We start from the raw sequence: 21,401 nt of genomic DNA on the forward strand, positions 1-21,401 counted from the left end.
CAACATGGTTTCAGGACAGTTTTTGGCCCAGCAAGAGTTCAGATTCATACCAGTGCATAACTCTTACTATACATGTTTTGATGAGTAACAAAGATTCTAAACATCAATATCTAGACAAAGCCAAACATACTTTAGCATTTATTTACATTTAGGAAAAAAGATACAAAGCTTTCTGCTTCCTTTAAAGGGAGAGTTTACCTAAAAATGTAAATTATTTACTCAGCCTCATGTTTGACGACTCATGTTGACTGATTTTTTCTGTGGAGCATAAAAAATGTTTTGAAGAATGTTAATGACCAAACAGTTCCGTTCCCATTGACTACTATTATATGGACAACAAATACAAGAGGCCAAAAAAAATAAAAAATAAATAAATCACTGTTGGGTTGCCAGCATTATTCAAAACATCTTTTTGTGTTCTGCATAAGAAAGAGTCACAAGTCATGCAAGTTTAAAACGACATGAGGCTGAGCAAATGATGGCAGTGCTGGAGTTACCTGCTGGCGCTCGACGGGGCTGACAGTGGGCGAGATAGCGACAGTGCGGGTGGCGTCCATGTTTTTGGTCAGTGCGAGAGGCTGGTCCATGGCCAGGCTGGGCATGTGGGAGTATAGGTGCCCACCAACGAGACTCATCGGGGAGGCGCCGATGCGCTCTATGGGGCTGCGGCTGCGATCCCGGGGGTCCTTGCGGTAGTCCCCATTGGCAGGCTTGCCTCTGCAAGACAAACAAAGGAGGGATTGTACTGAGGCCCACATCCAGCGGCACAAACAAGCAGAGCTATTAATTCTGCATTCAGCGGGCCTGGCAAAAGCGCACACCTCCCACGAGCAGCCAATGACTCGATAAGAGTGGATTGGACAGAGTCGCCGTGCTTACATTCAAGCGTTCGTTTAGTGCACAACTTTTTCTTTATTAATGCTCCAGTTGAAGAAAATTCTATTTCAAGTGCAGCACACATAAAGTTGTCATGTAAATGTTAAACAAATCACTTGCGAAATATCTTTGAAGAAAAGATGGATGAACGACAATTACATCTTGTACAAACTTGTCCTATATAAGCTCAGAAACAATACAAGTCAAGGTAATTCAAATTCAAAATAGAAGGTTTAACACCAGTAGTCTATTAAATGTTCTGTAAAACAATGAAAAGCAGCTTTCAGCCGGTCACTGTGATGCAAACATCAAATATCAGACATACAGTAGTAGTTCTTCACAGGCATTTCATTCGATTGTGCTGCCTTTCCATTGTTTTTCTATGTAAATATGGACGTGTTTGTTTTTATAGAGACACTGCGCTCAAGTTATAAGAGGTTTAAGCTCCCACTCCCATTTTTTTCTATTCCATCGCATCTTTGTCAACAAAAGCACATTCTTTGCAAATGGCACCTAACGATTTATTTATGGTCCTTCACAGAACATTTCATATGTGAGTGGTTAATCATGAGTGACATGCAATGGGATCATTCTTTTCTCTTTACTGTCATCATTAGCATATTGTCAAAGTGACTAATTGTAACAATTTAAAACATTAAATTTGAATTGGTCAAATCGAAGAAAAAAAATAAAATAAAAAAAAAATAATAATAATTCACCCAGCCCTAGTGCATAGCTTCGGCTGCTCCATAATCTTGACTGTTTTAAAGCAAGTTTTGTTCTACTTCTTCAAATCTCGTCTCCAGCTCTGCATTAGCTCGCTACAAAAGGCCCTTTCCCACCACCGACCTCCTTTCCTGTTTTTCTTTTCCCTCTTAAAAGAATAGACACACATGCAGCAAAGCCCAGAAGCGCCATTCCACCCTTCCGGAACGATCGGTCTCCTGTTGCCAGCAGAGCGGAGGCCCAGCGAGGGGCCAAGTGCACTATTCAAAAGGCTTCATCTGTGCTTCACAGGAAGAGAACTTAATACCCTTCACCGAGCACACAAGAGAGCTCTAATCAGGTATTTGAAGGAAATGCTTTCAGCGCAGAATTCGTAACCTCAGTTTGGTGACCGTGCTCCACCTTCGGGAAGGACAAGCACTGGAGATTTTGTCAGGTCTCTGTTGTGTGGGCTGCTATCCTTGAAATCGGCCATTACTTGGCAACGCAATTGGAGAGCAAAGCATCTGCAAGTAAACAGTTACGTCTACTGGAAATTACTGTCCTCGCAATAACTAATGGAAAGCTGTGGAGCGAAATCTGTCTTGCTGTCAGAAGCTACTCCTTCACAGTCCCTTCCTCCTCAGCGGGATCCGCTTTCATTGTAATAAATACACCGTGTACACATAGCGTCCAACTGTCCTCAAGAAGTTGAGATGGCATGTTGACAGCCCCACTGTAGGCCTGAAAGGTTACACCGTGACATTAGAAATGTGTCAAACAATGGAAATGCTGCTGTAAATGTGCACAGCTATCAGTAGGACTGCTTTACATTATTACATGAGAGAGAAAAGAAACGCTGAGCTACTCAAAATAAAACAGATCACTTCAATTTTTGACTGTCTTGGAAATATCTTTACGTTCCACAAAACAATTTAAAGCAAATTATATAAGGTTACATTTATTACATTACATTACTATTTACAAGACAAGCTTTCTGACTAAATTTTCCTGCCGTGAACACACATTTACACCATAATACAAGGACACAAAGTTGTGTATGGTTTAGGCATCTTATTAATAGCAGTAAGGTCAGCTCTAGGAGGAGCACAATAACATTCAGAAAAACCTGCTAAAAGCCTCTTCACCCAAGATCCTTTGAAAAGAAACAGCAACGAGGCCCTTTGATGAGATCTTTCAGTTCCTGCTGCTCCTCTCTGATGTGAGCTAAATGCTCTGGCAATAATCCACCACTGCTTTCAACACTATTGCTCCGAGAAGAAATGCATTTTCCCATTAGAACACAAAGCTTGTGTGTTTTGATGAAGCCACACATCAATCCAAACATCACTGAACATACAGTCAAAACGTGCGATACAGGAATAAATGTACACAAAAACAGATGCAAACGCTTTACCATCACTTTTATATGATTTTAGCATTTCCTCTTAAAAGCCAACAGTTATCTTTTACGCTTACTTCAATAGTCTGCTCCAAACTCCACTGAAGTGATGTGAACTCTGCTAGACTCACTTCAGTCACAGATGCAGGCCAATAAAACCAGGGACATTTTCTCATAATTGCATTTCACAGCCGTGCGGGAAAACCTCACGATTCCACCACAGATCTTGGCAGGAAGATTTCTCTTATTTCTTCTTTAAGTCACTGGAAGCTCACCCATAAAGATACAGGAAACATCTGGGAGCAATCAAGGTGAGGAAGGCAGAACCACAGGATACAAACAGTCCATTCTCTGGAAATGTTCACGCTGCTCACTATTAGCCATATTTCAAGCATTCTTATTACAAAGCAGCCAACAAGCTTTATTAATAGCACAATGCTGTTTAACTACTGTTACATTTATATTTCTTGAATTCATTAACTTCCCATTTGTAAACATTAAATGTGGTTACTGAAGCAACTAGAACATTTTGGCACGTTGCTTATTTTTGGCTCAGGTGTTAAGAACAAGCAGCCAAAAAGGTAAAAGGCAGTTTAACTTCAGACTTCACTGCTTTGACAAATTATAATCCAAACACCAATGAGCCAGCCATGTGATTGTTTATATATAAAAGTTAGCAGAAAAACATTATTTTATAAACCCTAACCACGCTGGCACGGCCTGCGCATGACTCTCCGTTTGGCTGGCCACGGATGCATGAGAAAGACGGAGTCTCCAAGTTCCCAGCAGGAACACAAGCTGCGGTCGATCGTTTGCTCTGATATACACTTTCTACAGGAACGCATTCATAAAACCCCTCGGCACTGGGTGAAATGTAGGTGAACGCATGGATCAAGCCTGTTGCATTTCTGACTTTAAACTTTAAAAGAAAGATCAGTCATTTAGTACACAAGAGGGACTCTTATTTTGTTGTAGGCGTCTACAGTGGGGCGTCTCCGGTGGGACAGGCCGGAGCAAGCTTCCAGAACGCAGTGGGCAGACAGGATAAGAGGCCCTTTGTTTTCATGGAGAAAATGGCCCCCACCCTGACACGAAGCCCACTCCACAACAATATGTCTCCCTGAGTTTCCAGTTGTACTAGCCTTACGAGGAGGCTTGTATAACTATACTCCAAACTGTTTAGTCTGGCAAAGAAGACCAGAATGAAACTATACAATAACCAAACATGTGGACAAACTCCTTTCAGATCAAAAACAAGCTTAACATGAAACGTAACTCTAAACACTGTGCATTTATAACAGAGGGCCAGAAATGCTGAAAACAACAAAAGATTATAGTGACGAGAGGCATAGGAAGAGAGGTTTCCCAGCCCCCACTCCTTCATTCCCTTCTATAGAGAAACACCCTCATGGAAACCTGAGCTGCGGTGTCTGGTGTCAGCCGCAAACTCCCAACAAAAACAGTCAAGAGCGCCTCATTCACCTCCACCCAATGAAAATCACGTCCTGGAGCAATACAGAGGCACACCAACAACTCGGTCCTCAGAGTTCAAATGTAAACGTACTCCTGCTCTTGAAAAACAAGGAAACGTTTGGCAAAAACTTTCCCGAAACTCCAGGCCTGTGTGTATTAAGAGTTTTAAAGATTAAAAAAATAAATGAATAAAAAGAGAGAGATAAAATGCGGTATAAAAAACATCAAAAAAACAGTGTCTTCTGTTTCACCATTTCTTCAGTATTCAAGTTTTAAAAGGCTAAAATGTAAAAGTAATTTATTTATACTCTAATTGTAAACAATTATACTCCACATGTTTGTTTCTGCTGAGGTTTACTAATGATCAGTAATTTAATAGTTTACCAGTAATTCTAAAAACAAATGTGAACTCAACGATACAACTGCTCACTGCTTGTGTTTTTTTAACACTGAGCTAAAGCAATTCTGTACATCAACTAGCAAAATGGCGCATGAGGAGGATCTGACCTTAGTAAACTCAGAAGAGATGGTGCAAAACAAGTGTTAACGCAGTGCAAGTTGTGAAAAGGGCACTTGCTGTTATGAAACCGCAATCTGCTGCAGAGCAGTTCAGATCCTGCTAGTGCTAAACCTTTCAACTGGCAACAAGCTCTGACGGGTTGCCAAGATGAGGATCAAATAGTGTTTATGTATCAGAGCGAGAGCATTGCAAAAGTAAATCCATTCAAAGTTTGAAACAGCTCGTGCTGTTAAACAAGCGCATACTGATGTCAAAGCCCCGAACACAGATCAAATCAAGCTCGTTGTGCTGAGTAGCCCCTTCTGTTGTTCACATTGGCTCCTGCACTGGTCCTAATTTACCAAGCAAATTGCAGGTCATAAATTAGCCCGGGCTGCTCTGCCTCGCACCAGTGTGGCTTTTCCTTGACGAAGAGCAGATCCGGTGTCCAGCGAATGAGTGCTGCTCTTCCAATTGGGGCTGGAATGAAGGGAATGCTCTGCTACGAGGGCATGGCCAGGCACCCATGTGCTCCGGCTCTGACTGCCAGAATCTCAGGAATTCCAGCCCTCGCTCTTCAGCACATTCCCAAACATTCCCCACGTTCTTTCTGCAGGAACGCCAACCGCACGGCCCTAACTTCAGCTGAGTACAAGGCTTTCTAAACAGCACATGACTGCCAAAGATTCGGTGGTGAGACAACAATCTGTGAGCATCTGTCAGTGCATCAGATAAAAAAACAGACACGTGATCCACTTACAACTGTGCGGCAAACAGCCGGCTCATCTTGGCCACATGCTCGCTGTTACAGTCGATGTCGTCGTCTGCTTGGTCCCCGCTGTGCTTCCTCTTGCTGGGGCTGATGGGAGGAGGGCCCGTCCTGTGATTGCTGACTGCAGAGGACAGGGACATGGCCGGCATTCTGGACTCGCCTCTCAGAGCAGCCTCACCTACAGCAAACACAAGAGAGCGGCATTAACACAGATGAGCACCATCAACCGCTTCAGGAGAGTGTGCTTTTACAGGCTGTGAGAGACGTGTACTGCAAGATTTAGAACGTGGTCAAGTCATCATCTGAAATACAAAATGAAAAACACAAAAACAGCAGATCTGCTGAACTACTGGCATAATGATTTGAGTGAGCAGACAAGGAAGAATTGACTCCACACACACACCAAATACAAAGCTCAAGAGAATAGAACAGAAGTGAACATATTTGTTGCAAATCTTCTTATAAACAACATTGTATTTAATAAATTAAATCTGCTTCTGATACTTATTAAATAAAGTTCCTTACAAAATGCTGGTCATTTAGCCAGGTTTCACTTTAACTTCTACCAACAAGCTTGCCATTGGATAGTGTATAATTTCTGTCTTCAGAAGTCAGCTGGAGTGAATAGTGTCTAAAGAATGTGTCCATATAATCAATATGTGCTGAGAACTCTCCCCTAATAAAGATAATCCACATAATTTATATCATTTAAAAACAGAAGTAAATGGATTTGTCTCCTCACTCATTTGGTGCTCAGTCGACCACTCATTATAATACACATCTCCTCATCAATACAGGCCAATTCTTTGATCTTGATATTCAGAACATAAAAACCATCACATCACAGAGAGAAGAATCACAGCAATCACAATAAACTCACTCATCAGCCCTTGCTTTGACTTTCTTCTCTTTTGAGAACACTTGACTGGTATCTTACCTCCACATCACAGCAGAAAGAAAACATTAGACTGATGCAGGAAAGAACTTTAAAAATGTAGTGTACTGCATTGATACACTGACACGGCAAAGTCTCAATACTTGCATTGTAAACGCAATCAATCTCTGCCTTTGTTTTGCAATCAAACGAGTCGCTAAAATCTACAGAAGTAATGCACTGAAGTGTCATTACGACACAGAACTGTAAGATTCCTCTCAGTACAGTACAAGGGCACTCGGTGCATTTACAGACACTGTGTAGGAGTTAAGCCGGAAAATTACAACTGGCATGCTCTCTCCAATGGGACTTTCCACTTGGGATGAGGTTAACTAAGCCTGAGAAACTTTATAAGATGCATTTATTGAGCTAGACCTGGATTTCTGCACTGGCGCAGTTATTTACAGAGTAAAATGATAAATAGAGATGGTAAAAAAATAATCGGGCCAGGTGTCTCTCCCACTCCTTACTTGACTTCAGCCTCAAGTAAAGCAATGATAGAGCTCACGAGGTACTTCCCAAAACAATTGGCCTATTTTCCTGACTGGCATGTTTCAGCTCGTCTGACCGTGCTCCATGGCAACAGCGATGACATCATTGTTTTGGCAGGGCTGGAGCAGCTAATAGAGAAAAGGCTGCGGCGCACAGTAAACGTCCACACGATAGCCTATCTATACACGATAGTCTCCAGAAAGCCATGAGGAGATGCGGGATGAAAGTTATTGGCCATTCATTCGTTATCAGTGAGGAATCCTGTACAGAGACAGGTGTCGAATGCCGTGTTTCCCAGAGAAACAACGACACTACACCCTTCCTGATCAAACACATCTCATTCAGCTCAAACGAGCTCAGACTCCAGGACCTGAAAGAGACGGGTCAGAGAAGACAGGCATCCAAAATGTGAACTGCTGGAGTGCATCCAGGAACAGGGTTGGGAAACGCTGAATGACAGTCTGCTTTTAACAAACATTAACAGGGCAAGGTGTTGTCCAAAGCAGTATCTGAACAGGATTGGTTTCCTGAATGAGAAATGAATAGTTTTAGATGTGATTAGATAAGGTCTTCAGTATCTACAGGTGATAGCTGATCATTTTATTGACATCCATTTTAACCTACAATCAATGAGGAGAAAGAGTGTACAAGAACAGTGATCCAAAAATGGCTTTGAAACCGGAGAAACAATTACTGTCCAAATAGTGCTTGAATTACATTTATCAACGGTCATTCAACGCACTGATGTGTCTGCAGTTACTAGTTACTAAGGTGGGGTTGTCTGTTCTGCATTATAAAGTGAAAATGCTGTAACTACAATAATACTGAAAATGGCTACAAAGTCAAGTCAGATTTATTTATACAGCGCTTTTAACACAGATTGTGTCAAAGCAGCTTCACAGTATTATAGGTCATTTCCACACTAAATCTGACCACTGTTGAGCCAAATCAATCTGTTTTGCCTTTGCATGGCCACATTGCCGGATGCATAAGGCCATAACGCTGAACAAAACTGTTAAACTGTAATTTATTTATGTGATCAAAGCTGATTTTTCAGCATCATTACTCCAGTCTTCAATGTCACATGATCTTCAGAAATCATTCTAATATGATGATTTGCTGCTCAAGAAACATTTATTATTATCATCAATATTGAAAACAGCTGTGCTGCTGAATATTTTTGTGGAAACTGTGACATTTTTTTCATAGGGGAAGTCGTGGCCTAATGGTTAGAGAGTTGGACTCGTAATCCAAAGGTTGTGGGTTCGAGTCTCGGGCCGGCAGGGATTGTAGGTGGGGGGAGTGAATGTCCAGCGCTCTCTCCACCCTCAATACCACGACTGAGGTGCCCTTGAGCAAGACACCGAACCCCCAACTGCTCCCCGGGCGCTGCAGCATAAATGCTGCCCACTGCTCCGGGTGTGTGTTCACTGCTGTGTGTGTGTGTGTGCACGTTGGATGGGTTAAATGCAGAGCACAAATTCCGAGTATGGGTCACCATACTTGGCTGAATGTCACTTCACTTCATAGAAAGTTTAAAAGAACAACATTTATTTGAAATAGAAATCTATCAGATGACTATCAGTGTCTTTACTGTGACTTTTGATAAATGGCTAGATAACTTTATTTTTTAATAATAACAGGGCTCCAGACAAAAAAATCGAGTAAGGAGCCATTGGCTCCTATAAAAGAAAAACTTAGGCGCCAAATTATTTTTTTAGGTGCCACAGAATAAAAGTGGTTTATTTTATTATCATCATTTTATTTTTCCCCCATTTTAACATTTCAATCATTTTGTCATGTGTTTATGTCTTATCTTTTCTAGGCTTTATCAGCATTTTAATCCATCTTGTAGATGATCAGGTCGACCGGGGGACTAAGGTTCACTTAAAGTGTGAATTAAATGTCTTTTACAACTTGAAATATACAATCACAAAGAATTGTTCGTTACACAGAATCTGTACCGATATCATGGACCATAAGCATCACTTGGCAACTGAGTGCAGTGCATCCTATAAATGTTGTCAGGTCTTTCACACATTCAGTCTGTTTTTCTTCATTAGTAAAATGCAATGTTATAGGAGGAGTTGAATCATGTACAACAGAATAAGTAAAAATATTAATATGCAACAGCGCATAAATATAGCAAAACGCTCCTCTTTATAGTTATTTTTCTAGCTGACTGATGAGTTTATGGACACTGAGTGGTTATTCTGAGGTAAATGTATTACAATGCAATGTTTACAAGCTTTATACATTTCCTCAGTTTGAAACACTGAATGAGCTTTTACATAAAACATTTCAGTAAGTTGTACTATAGGCTTTCTTATTGCCTACCTTTTGATCATGTTCATTTCATACTATAGTAGTAAATGGAAATATATAATGGGTTCACTTGCTGCTTTAACTGAGGTGCTAAAGAGATCGCGCCTGAGCATTAAGTGCGATACTCTCCGCTCGCGCGACCCGGACGCATACACAGACCGTGTGGACGCTGGTGTTTATATTACCGAAAGCGTGCGCGTGTGGTCCGCATTAAAGAGCACCCAAACCGCATCATTTGAATTTCGTAGCATTTTAAAGATGATACTTTGTTTATTAAAAAGTAAGACAGCACAAAGCTTTTTGCGATTACTGGATGGCAAGTGCGCTTCAAATAACAGGAAGTCCATGTATTAACAGAACATAGACTAAGATCTCGATAAGAAGAAGCCTTATTAGTAATGATTATAAATGATTATAAGGTCTCTCTCACTGCGTTCAGCAGACTGTGTGCGGCAGAGACGAGGACTGTTTGAAACTCTTTTCCAGTAAAACTTTGATGCGCATCGTCTTATGTTTAATACGTGAACATAACAAAAGATGTGAGCGCAAAACAATCGGGAAAAAAGTCCTTTCATGCAAATTATATATAGTCGCCAGTGGCGACCTCAGCAAAAACTTCACTCGCAAATTAATATTTTTGGTCGCAAATGCGACCATTTTAGTCGCAGTTTGGAGCCCTGTAATAATAATCATCATCATCATCTGATGCCAAATTTGTCACCTGAGAATGGCATATACATAATGCTTGTGATTTGGTGAAATGCAAAGACTGTATGCAATCTCTCAATCATTACAAATGTCAAAATAGGTTCATGTAGTAAGCAGCTAGTGTTTCTGTATGTGACTGATCAAAAATCAAATCAGGGAAAAGACTTGTAGTTCTTTATAAAATAAATAAATAAATAAAAAAAAAGCACAAAAGCTCCCTTCACACATATTTTTGAAAATTTCTGGGAGAGCTGCATGCTTTTGTTCATTCATACTGCCATGGATTTCCCATGTTCAGCATTTCACTCACACACACAGGCAGGTCTGTGAGATCATGGACTACAGATACTCAGACTGCATTGTCTTCCTGCATCACAGCACAGCTAATCTTAGTTCATTTTGCCATCTGTGTAAATGGTGAGTAGCTTCACGGTTGCGGATTCTCTCTCATCCAGAACTAGTATTTCTTAGTTTTTGTCTTCATCATTAATCAAATTTTCTCCTTCTCCTGGCCAAAATTCCACACAATAACTATCATCATTTACACATACTTATTGTGATCAATCGCAGGAATGTTAATTTTTCCAGCACTTCGGCTTCAGTTTGTGTTCACATGGAAGAACCAAAGACCAGAGTGAATGTAGCTAGACATTCTTGACTCCAGACAAGACTCGACGTCTCAGAAGACGCTCACGTTAACTGATTTGCTCTAAAGATTGTGATAAATGTTCAACTCAAAGGGGGCTGAAATCAAAGTTAGTTGACGAAACACTAATTTACCCGTCTTCCTCAGGGAAAACGTATCTCATGACTTTCTCTCAGCAGAACTTCTGCTTGACATGCAGACACCATTCACACATGAACAACTGAAAAGACATCAACTGGAGAACGACGCTTCCTTCAGCCTACTTGTTGAATTTCACACTTCAGCGAGTCTGTATTTTCTGAGACTGTTAAAGCGTGTTAAAACCTCACAGCAACCTCTGTTGGGAACTGCAGGAGCCATAAAAGATGACTATCAGCGTTAGAAGAGATGTAACCAATGTTTGATCTACTGAAAGACTGTCATTATGAGCGTAAGCGATCAAAGTCTGCCCCTACTACTGGAGACTTCAAACGTCAAGCCAGAACGGGATTGAGTTACAGATGTGAGCCCACCTACATTCACAGAACATCAAAATAACACACAGCCTCTGATGCAAATGACACTTTTGCAACAACTTGGCAAACGTGCAGTAAAAGAAACAAACACCTAATTTCATACTTGCAGAACAATGGCCTCTTGGTTTTAGGGTCTGAAATCTGATCTTCTGTGGGCAGCAGACAGCATGCACACAGAGAACTGTCTCTCTTGAAGCAGAGAGGCGGCTGCTGCTGCTGAACAGGTACGGCTTCAGCGGGGGTCTTATCTTTCTGTTGCCAGCAGCCGTTTTTAGCCTTTGTTCAGCAGGAAAGATGACAGTCAGCGTTTCAGGCCTGCTTCAATTTGAGCTCAGCTGGCGAGCAGAAGAGCAGAGCAGGCCACGCTTTCCTCCTGAACACGCCAGATACCTGCAAACACGCTCGCCACGAAACCCAAATGATGCAGTCAGTCAATGACATGGGAGAAATATTCATCAGGCGAGGCACAGCAATCTATATTTGTACAAGTACTTCTAAAAAATATATAGATTTTTTTTTTTCAGAAGTAAAAAAATAAACAGCATTTATTCAAAATGGAAATATTTTCTAATAATGTAAGTCTTTACTACCACTTGCTGAATAAAACTGTTAATGTTTGAGAAAAATAAAAAAAATGTACTGACTCCATATACATATAGCTACATACTAAAGCAGCAAAAACTGTTTTCCAACACTGATAATAAATCAGTATATTATTATGATTCCTGAAGGATCATGTGACACTGAAGACTGGAGTAATGATGCTGAACATTCAGCTTTGATCACAGAAAAAAAAATACATTTCAACATATATTCACTCAGAAAACAGCTTTTTTTTTTTTTTTTCAAACTAATTTCATAGTTTCACTGTTGCTTGTTTTTTTAAATCAAATAAATGCAGCCATGATGAGAATTTAAAAAAAAATCATTTAACCTGTTAACCTTTGCCCCCATTGTGGGCCTCATAGGTGAAAATAACCTACCTAAATTAAAATGGTAACAGTTTGTGACAAAGTGTGCTTAAACAAATTAGGTATCTTTGGAAAGAAGACACTCTGGGTTTTACTATCCATCATCCAGAGTTGATAATGCTCGAAAAGATAAAAAGTTATAGACACTGACGTGCCTTGAAAAATATTTTTCCACACTGAATGTTTTTTTTATTTCATATACAAATACATGAAATAAGTCCTGGAGCAATCCAGAAAAGTAATGGGTTGAAAGCCATGTGTCTCATGAGTTTATATTTCAAATTTGAAGAAGATACCATGAAAAATGAGATTCCTGCAATATTTTTTCTGAAACTATTTATAGTGCCCCCACCCCCCTGTTTGAGGAAAAATAACCACCAAATGGATTGCAGAATTATACAAGCTATTTTAGTCATTATACATGTTCCTGCATAGTTTTTCAATTATAAAAGACAGATTTATTTGAGCACAAAAAAAATTAAAGAATAATTGAGTAATAAAGGAAAAAAAATAGAAAAAAATGCTTTGTATATAGTATGTATACTGAAGTATTCTGATTGCCAGACATGAAGTGATATTGGCAGACATGGTCATAGAGTCAGTAAACACGCTGATGTGCTTCCATTCAGATGATAATCATACAGATGGGCCATATAATCAATAATAGCTGATCAATGAATCACAATGATAGCCGTCATATCAGTGTGTTTATTACGACTCTGTTCGTCCATACATATTATAATCTGCAGACACGGCCACATTCCCCACACAATACACACACACACACACACACACATATAAAAAATGTAGAAGAAAAAAAAAAAAAAAAAAAAAACAAGTTTATGGATAAAGCAGATCGCTAAGTTACGCCCCGCTCAGATGACAGCGTGCGTGTCACAGCGTGCGTCATGGCTGACTGGAGGGAGCGCCAAATTCAAATAATCTATATTCCGCTTTTGAGACTTTTTTTTCGTGGACGGTCTCATTCTGTTTGTAAAACTGTATGCTACAACACCGTGTTGTTTTATTACCACCAAGACGCTGTTTTTGAGCGTAATTTATTCCATAACGGACGCGAACAATAACTCTCTGAAGAAATGAAACGTAAACAAAGGAATATTCATCCTTATTACAACGTTATTGTTTCGCTGGACTAAAAGTGCTCGCTAGGATGTTGTTCTGTGGACCCTTACCTCTAACTAAACTGGGATTTCAGCAGTGGACGCGTTTGTGGCTCGTTATTACAGAGATAAAGGTACGTACGGCTTTTTTACTCTGCGTATTTGGATGTGTACTGCTTACACAAATGTAGGAAATACATTCATTATAAGCCTTCCATCGGAAAACAGAGATCTGTCGTCGATGCTTGAGGCTTAAGGCCCTTTCACACAGGACGTGGCATGCGCTGCGCTATGAAACCCATTCATTTCAATGGCTTGCGCTGCGCGAGGGCGGTTAGTTGCTGCGCCGACCAAAGCGCACGCGCAGCGGAGCGCACCAGCGGCGAGCTTGCGCGCGCGCCGCGGTCAAAGTTCAAAATAGTTCAACTTTTGCCGCTGCGCTCTGTGACGTTTCCCCGCGCGGCCAATAGAAACGGAGCATCCAAACAAGCGCCGAACTCAAAATGGATGAACAGCTGATTCTCTGTGTGTCTGAATTTCCAGAGCTATACCATACAAGTTTGCGGTCGCAGGGCTCCAAACTGCGACTAAAATGGTCGCATTTGCGACCAAAAATATTAATTTGCGAGTGAAGTTTTTGCTGAGGTCGCCACTGGCGACTATATATAATTTGCATGAAAGGACTTTTTTCCCGATTGTTTTGCGCTCACATCTTTTGTTATGTTCACGTATTAAACTTACATAAGACGATGCGCATCAAAGTTTTACTGGAAAAGAGTTTCAAACAGTCCTCGTCTCTGCCGCACACAGTCTGCTGAACGCAGTGAGAGAGACCTGAAAGTGATAATATAAACAGCAGTACCCCGCGTCCACACGGTCCGTGTATGCGTCCGGATCGCGCGAGCGGAGAGTATCGCACTTAATGCTCAGGCGCGATCTCTTTAGCACCTCCGTTAAAGCAGCAAGTGAACCCATTATATATTTCGATTTACTACTATGAAATGAACATGATCAAAAGGTAGGCAATAAGAAAGCCTATAGTACAACTTACTGAAATGTTTTATGTAAAAGCTCATGTTTCAAACTGAGGAAATGTATAAAGCTTGTAAACATTGCATTGTAATACATTTACCTCAGAATAACCACTCAGTGTCCATAAACTCACCAGTCAGCTAGAAAAATAACTATAAAGAGGAGCGTTTTGCTATATTTATGCGCTGTTGCATATTAATATTTTTACTTATTCTGTTGTACATGATTCAACTCCTCCTATAAAATTGCATTTTACTAATGAAGAAAAACAGACTGAATGTGTGAAAGACGTGACAACATTTATAGGATGCACTGCACTCAGTTGCCAAGTGATGCTTATGGTCCATGATATTGGTACAGATTCTGTGTAACGAACAATTCTTTGTGATTGTATATTTCAAGTTGTAAAAGACATTTAATTCACACTTTAAGTGAACCTTAGTCCCCCGGTCGACCTGATCATCTACAAGATGGATTAAAATGCTGATAAAGCCTAGAAAAGATAAGACATAAACACATGACAAAATGATTGAAATGTTAAAATAGGGGGTAAAAATAAAAAAATATAATAATAAAATAAACCACTTTTATTCTGTGGCACCTAAAAAAATAATTTGGCGCCTAAGTTTTTCTTTTATAGGAGCCAATGGCTCCTTACTCGATTTTTTTGTCTGGAGCCCTGGGTCGTATAGGGACCTCAGGGTTTCATGCACCCACAGCCTCTTCTTGCTTGCTGCTCTCTTTCTTCTGATTACTAGCAGGGCTACTGCTATCGCTCGCTTCTTAGCACGGGACAGATACATGTTTTGCTGCTGACCGAAAGGTGGAACAGCAATCCAATGACTAGACGTATAGTACTCCCCCTAAAAATTTTGAAAACTCCGCCTACTTCGCTCTGGCGAGCATAGCGCAAATCGCCTTGTATCTGAAGGGCTGCGCTGAACCCAGCGGCAGGCGCAGCGCATGCGATTAACTCGAATGTATAGTTAACGTCGATTTGTTTGAATGAAAATCGTTTTTCTCTTTAATATCCGCCAATGCTCCCCTCTGGGCTCCCGTAGTTCCGAATGGGCTCAGCCCTCCCCCCGCGCGTTTGCTAAATTAGAGATACACAAACATGGCAGCGAGCAGGGAAGAACTCGTTCCCAAGAACGGCACAGTGTCATCCGTAGTTGGGAATTGGTTCGGTTTTGCGGCATCAGATGTAGAACAAACACCCCGCTGCAAAGGTAGCAGTACAACCAATTTACTGCAGCACCTCAAACAGAGGCATGCCACCAAGTGGGAGGTTGCGCACCTACGAAATGAACAAGACCGCGGCCGCACAAGCACGCCCGCCAAAAGACAACCTACGGTTTTACAAACATTTACAAACTGTATCCAGTATGATAAGAATGGGGCCCGGTGGAAAGCGATCACGGATGCAGTCGCAATGTATATTGCAAAAGATATGGTGCCCATATATAGTGTGGAAAAGCTGGGGTCACATGCTGAAAGTTTTGGAGCCCAGGTATGTGCTACCTAGCCGCAAATATTTTTCTGAAGTTGCCTTGCCTCAGCTATATAACAGTACACGCCAAAGGATCGCTAGGGAGCTGGAAGGGGTGTCGTTTTACTCCGCCACAACAGATTTATGGTCCAGTCGAACGATGCAGCCCTACATGAGTTTAAAGGTGCACTTCGTTAACGACGATTGGACTCTGCGAAGTGTCTGCCTCCAAACAGCTTACTTTCTCGATGACCACAAAGGCTAAATAATTGCCCAGGGGCTAAAAGATGCTCTGAGCTCTTGGAACCTTGCTGAAGACCGACTCGTCTTTATGACTACAGACAGTGGCACCAACATGATCAAAGCCCAACCTCCAGTGCTTTGGACTCAGATTGCACAATGCTATAGGTAAGAGTCTAATGGCTATGCATTCAAGTGATATATATATATTCCCATTCACAAAAGACACGTGAACAGCCAAATTAATGCATTATATCAAACCGATATATATTTCCACAAAATTGCCATGAATAATCAATGGTATAAGTGTGTGTGCACATGCGTGTGTATGAGTGTGTGCATTAATATTATGCAGAAAGTGAAGACAGACAAGTTTGTGAATGTAGGTCATGTTCCACTAAAATGAGTTTTGATTATGTATTCTTTATTACAGAGAATGGTGTGAAGGACCCGCGGATCGAACGTGCTATTGGGGTATGTAAAAAGGCTGTGTCTGTCTTTTCTTACAGCTGGAAAAAAAGAAGAGACATGACTGAAGTACAGGCTGATCTTGGTCTACCCACTCATCAGCTAGTAACTGAGTCCCCGACCAGATGGAGTTCACGCCAAAAAATTATAGAGAGGTTTCTCGAACAGGAGAAGGCCATAGTCCATGTCCTGGGTTCGGACAAGAAAAGTTGTCATCTTGTGCCCACTTGGCAAGATCTTGGTGTGTTGGGGTCCATAAATAAAGCTGTGAAACCACTCCAAGACTTTACCGACGCACTTTCCGGGGAGTCTTATGTCAGCATTTCATACATTAAACCGGTGCTCCATCTGTTCAAAATCAGTCTCCTACAGCCAGAGGAGGAAGACACAGAGCTCACTAAAACAATAAAAAGAAACAATGCGGTACCTTAATGACAAATACAGCGACCCTGTGAAGGATGAACTCTTGGACATGTCCTCACTGATGGACCCAAGGTTCCGCACAACCTACATTGACCCAAACAACGTGAAACAAGTCAAAAAAAGAGCTGTCGCTAGAGACAAGGGCTGAGTTCATGTCTCTAACTGCTCCTGCCAACTACAGTACACCACAGCAGCCTGGCCCAGCTGTGCAGGTGCGCCAAGAAGAAGCACAGCCTCCGCCCAAGAAGATGATGACTTTAGCTGCCTTCTTCAAAAAGAATGCACCAGTGTCATCTCCCCGCCAGTCAGAGGCAGTAAAGATAGAGACTGAGCTGACAACTTACTTATTGACCCCTGAGGTAGACCCAGACACAGATCCCCTTGAGTGGTGGAAGCGCCACCAACAGAATTTTCCAAGGCCAAGTAGTCTGGCAAAAAAATACCTCTCGGTCCCAGCAACGAGTGCCCCCTCAGAGAGGGTTTTCAGTGTGTGGGGAGGCATTGTTACATGCCACCGTGCATGCCTCAAGCCAGAGGTAGTAGACAGGCTTGTCTTCCTGGCTAAGAATGTTTAGAAAAAAAGAAAGGATGTTCAAACTAAAAACAGCACAACAAACAAGCACTTTATGTTCTCATGCACTGATATTTAATGCTGTTGAATGCTTTGTTTGCACTATCAGAACTACCTCCTATCTACTAAATAGAAAGATGTTAAACTTGTGATTAAAGAAAAAGTATTAAAAAGGGTCACATAATTTTGTTTTATGTTATGTTACATTTTTATGTTATGTTGTGTTACATTTTCACTGTTTACAATGGCAGGGCCTGCCATCTTGCTGTTTGGATTGTTCTTTCTGATTGCACTTTAACCCCAAGGGGGAAATCCAGATCAAATCCCAGAAGGGAAACGCAAAACAAAAAGTTAAAACTTGTTTTGAACAATTTCTTTGTCATCTACAGATTGATTTTAAGTAGGGGGAAAAAAAAAAATCTATTTAAATCGAAAATCAGATTTTTTGTGAAAAAAAAAAAAAAAAAAAACAGGGATTTTTTTTTTTTGGCAATATCGCCCAGCCCTAATTAGTCTGTTATCAGAAGTGCTTATTTCCCCTAGTGTCAGTGGATAAACATTTGTTTTCACATTTTCAAGTCAACATGGTGTAAAATAATTCATCCAGTTTCCACAAGACAGCATTTTATCAACTTCATCAGTTTTATAGTCTTCTCAGCTCATGGTTAAGAGTCCTCAAAATCATCTTTGGTGTGAAGAACAATGAACATACAGATAAGAGTGCTTGTCTGCGACCTTTGAAAGGTGGCGTTCATTCAGTTCCTGATAAAGTGTAAAGCAAAGTTCAGCAAAGCGAGTTCTCTTTCACCAGAGAACTGCGCTGTGCACGTTCTGACCCGGTGAAGTGATGCAGAAACAGCTATTTTAAGGGATGATGCTCGGCTCGCAGGAGCTGTAATAGATTAGCCATGTGCTCAGGAAATTCTCTGGCACGCATTATAAATAGCTGAAGTGGCAGCCGTGCAACAGCGAGCAAAAACCAGCTGTGATTGTGTATTTCCATCCACTGTCACCGGGTCACATGACCGGCTGATGGAGAGGAGAGCGTTCCAGCGGGTCAAAGCAGCCCGACAGCCGCTCGAGGAGAGACACACCAGTCTCACACACACACACAGCTGCTGGAGTTTCTCCACACACTGTTCTGAAGAGTTATCTGGAAACACAGAGGAGTCAGCGGCCAAGGAACACGTAACCTTCAGCGTCACTCACAGGCATAAACAGAGGGAGTATCATCACAGGTTATGAAGCAAACATCTGAATAACACAAGTTAGACCTAAAACTAAAACCAGCTCTAGTGGCCTCAGAATAAAACCGCAGTGGAGGCTGATGTCAGTCGCTCTGAAAGAACAAAAACAGATCGAGACGACCAGCAATATGCCAACCTGCATCATTTTACTGAAACTATAATCAGAGTCGTAGAGTAAATGGCATTTAATAAATCACAACTCTGCTTTAAAAATCTACAGGAGGCCTGTATCACATTTCTGTTCTCTTGACATGTGACAGAACAATTTTCCTGCTTTCTACTCGATCCATAGCTCGAGATAACACCAAACACAATGTAGCACAATACTGTCAGGCACAAGAGAGAAGGGTGAGTAAAATCCTCTGCACACTTCTCAAAGCATGTGCTGCAACTGCTTCAAATAATACTAAAATGTCATTTCATTAAAATTACTTTTCAGCTTCTCCCATTAACACCACAGAGACCAGGTTCAACATAACGTGTTGTAAATGGTTATGGGTGCATGTGAGAGGCAACCCTTGGACTGAGCTGCGAGGAGCACTGGGTTCTCTGGGTTAGGGGGCTTGCAATGCTGTTGAAAGAGGGAGATGTGCTTGGGCTTCTTTTATGCGCTGTTCCTGTTTTGCGGGACAGAATATGGATAGAACGCCTTAGCCTAGCAAAAGGTAGCATAGCTGGCACTGGACCTCCCTCAGAATATGTTTGCAGTGTCCTTGCGCTCTTCATTATCCTACCCAACCACCCAGGGGGCTCGTAGTATCGATCCCGACCGTGTCTTCGGAGACTGAACTTTATGACTCCACCCTTTTTGCCAGGACACCCATAGTTCTCTCTCCCCAGGGTTCAGGAAAGCAACGCACACTCTTTTTTGAGTAAAGAGAGAAGAGTGAATAAGCCTTCTTGTAGGTGACGCTAACCTGTTCCGTAAACACACCACGCAGCAACCCGTGCCAGAAGTATGGTGGCCATATGCGCCATTTATATGGGACACGTCCTGGCCAGGATTTTTATATTGCCTAGAACATCCACAGTAGTTTGACCAATAACATGCAGGTATTGTACATAATCGACCGATCGTGGCGCGTGAGAACGATCAAAGCGATGCTAATACGCGCACGTGTTCGACTTGAAGCTGCGCATCGATCATTGCATGACACCAAAGTACATTACTACATTAAGAATATAAACCATTTCTGACACTTGTTCTGCACGTTACAACTTAATTCACATACAAGTTGAATAAAAAGGCAGAAATATTAACATTAAAAACAATCAATGAATCAGTGTTTATCGTTGGTTCTGAGTTCAGATGATAAAGTGCCATTTGTATGTTCTTCTAAGAGGAGTGTTTCTCAGGCTCCTGTGTGTAGCGTTAGGTTCAGTGATTGCACTCTAATGGCAATGAAAAGAATCTATTAATTAAAGTGAAATGACTGAACCTACACACACGAATCTGGCACTTGGAGGCTTTTTCATCTGAACTCTTCAAATGTTTACCATTCTTTTAAGGGTTAAAACACTTTGAACACATTTTGCCTTCACTAGTCTATTTAAACATCACGAAAACGCCGTGTACTCGTCATTAAACGAGCTCTTAAGAGTAGTCGTACAGTAGTAACGCTATACACAAACTTTCCAGAAGTTAGCAACACTTTTCACTCTCTCTCGAGCTGCAACATGATTGAACTCAGAACTACTTCTTCGCTCATTTTCTGTAAATAAACTAACTTTAATCGAGAGAAACACCGCGGCGCGTGAAGAGCGCGATGACGTCACCGGCGTCCGTTATTTTCACTAATACTTTATTTGATTATTAACCTGAAGCGAGAAAGTAAGAGTTTTTACCTTCGTAGCACAGGATGCCAATGTTGTTGTTCATCTTGTCCAAGTACTGGTAGTTCAACAGGTCCATTTTGGGAAAAAGCATTTATGGACTTTTAATCGCAGAAAGAGCGGCTTCTCTTTTCTCTCGTCAGGCCCAGCCTTTAACTTCAAACAGAGCGAAAATAACTAGTTTAACCCGACCTCCTCGAGCACCTAGAGAGTAGAAGTACTCTAGCGCGAGTTTAAAGAAACTTTAAGAAGTTTTAGCGTATGAAAAGAGTTGTATTTAGGGACAAAAGGGTGGCGCCAGTTCTCCTCACAGCCCGCTGTAAGTCGACTGCACTGACACGCAGCCACAGCGCGCGCCGCCTCACACCAGATCCCGCGAGACTTCCACTTACGCACGCGAAATCCCGCGAGAGTTCCCCCTCCCAAATGCTGGGAATCGCTGCATGAGAAGAAACGGTCCAAGACAACGAAAAGTTAACATAATAATAATAATAATAATAATAATGAGTATGGAGAAAAGTTTCATCTTTCTGGAAGCAGCAGCTACTCCAGTAGTGAGCACTAATTATACTGCATCCTATACGAGTTACTAAGGTGAAATACGAAAAGCCATAATTACTAACTTTAGTCAAATCACAACAAGACGATGTTATTATTAT

At 41.4% G+C, this 21,401-nt stretch overlaps 1 protein-coding gene across 2 annotated transcripts in view; it reads right to left on the reverse strand.

Annotated features, from left to right (window-relative positions):
- LOC306854955 (transcription cofactor vestigial-like protein 4) overlaps positions 1-21,401 on the reverse strand; it is a 41,091-nt gene that overhangs the window by 5,398 nt on the left and 14,292 nt on the right. Inside the window, exons 1-3 of one of the 2 annotated variants that reach the window (XM_079393275.1) lie at positions 20,755-21,082; positions 5,716-5,905; positions 498-717 (exon numbers count right to left, since the gene is read on the reverse strand). In XM_079393275.1, the coding sequence (XP_079249401.1) occupies positions 498-717; positions 5,716-5,905; positions 20,755-20,836 (492 nt within the window). In that variant the 5' untranslated portion in view covers positions 20,837-21,082. Of the gene's footprint in view, positions 1-497; positions 718-5,715; positions 5,906-20,754; positions 21,083-21,401 lie in introns of those variants that run through there. The other variant, XM_079393276.1, reaches the window with a different exon arrangement.

The sequence above is a fragment of the Barbus barbus genome (genome assembly GCF_936440315.1).
Source record: "Barbus barbus genome assembly, chromosome: 35".
NCBI lineage: Eukaryota > Metazoa > Chordata > Actinopteri > Cypriniformes > Cyprinidae > Barbus > Barbus barbus.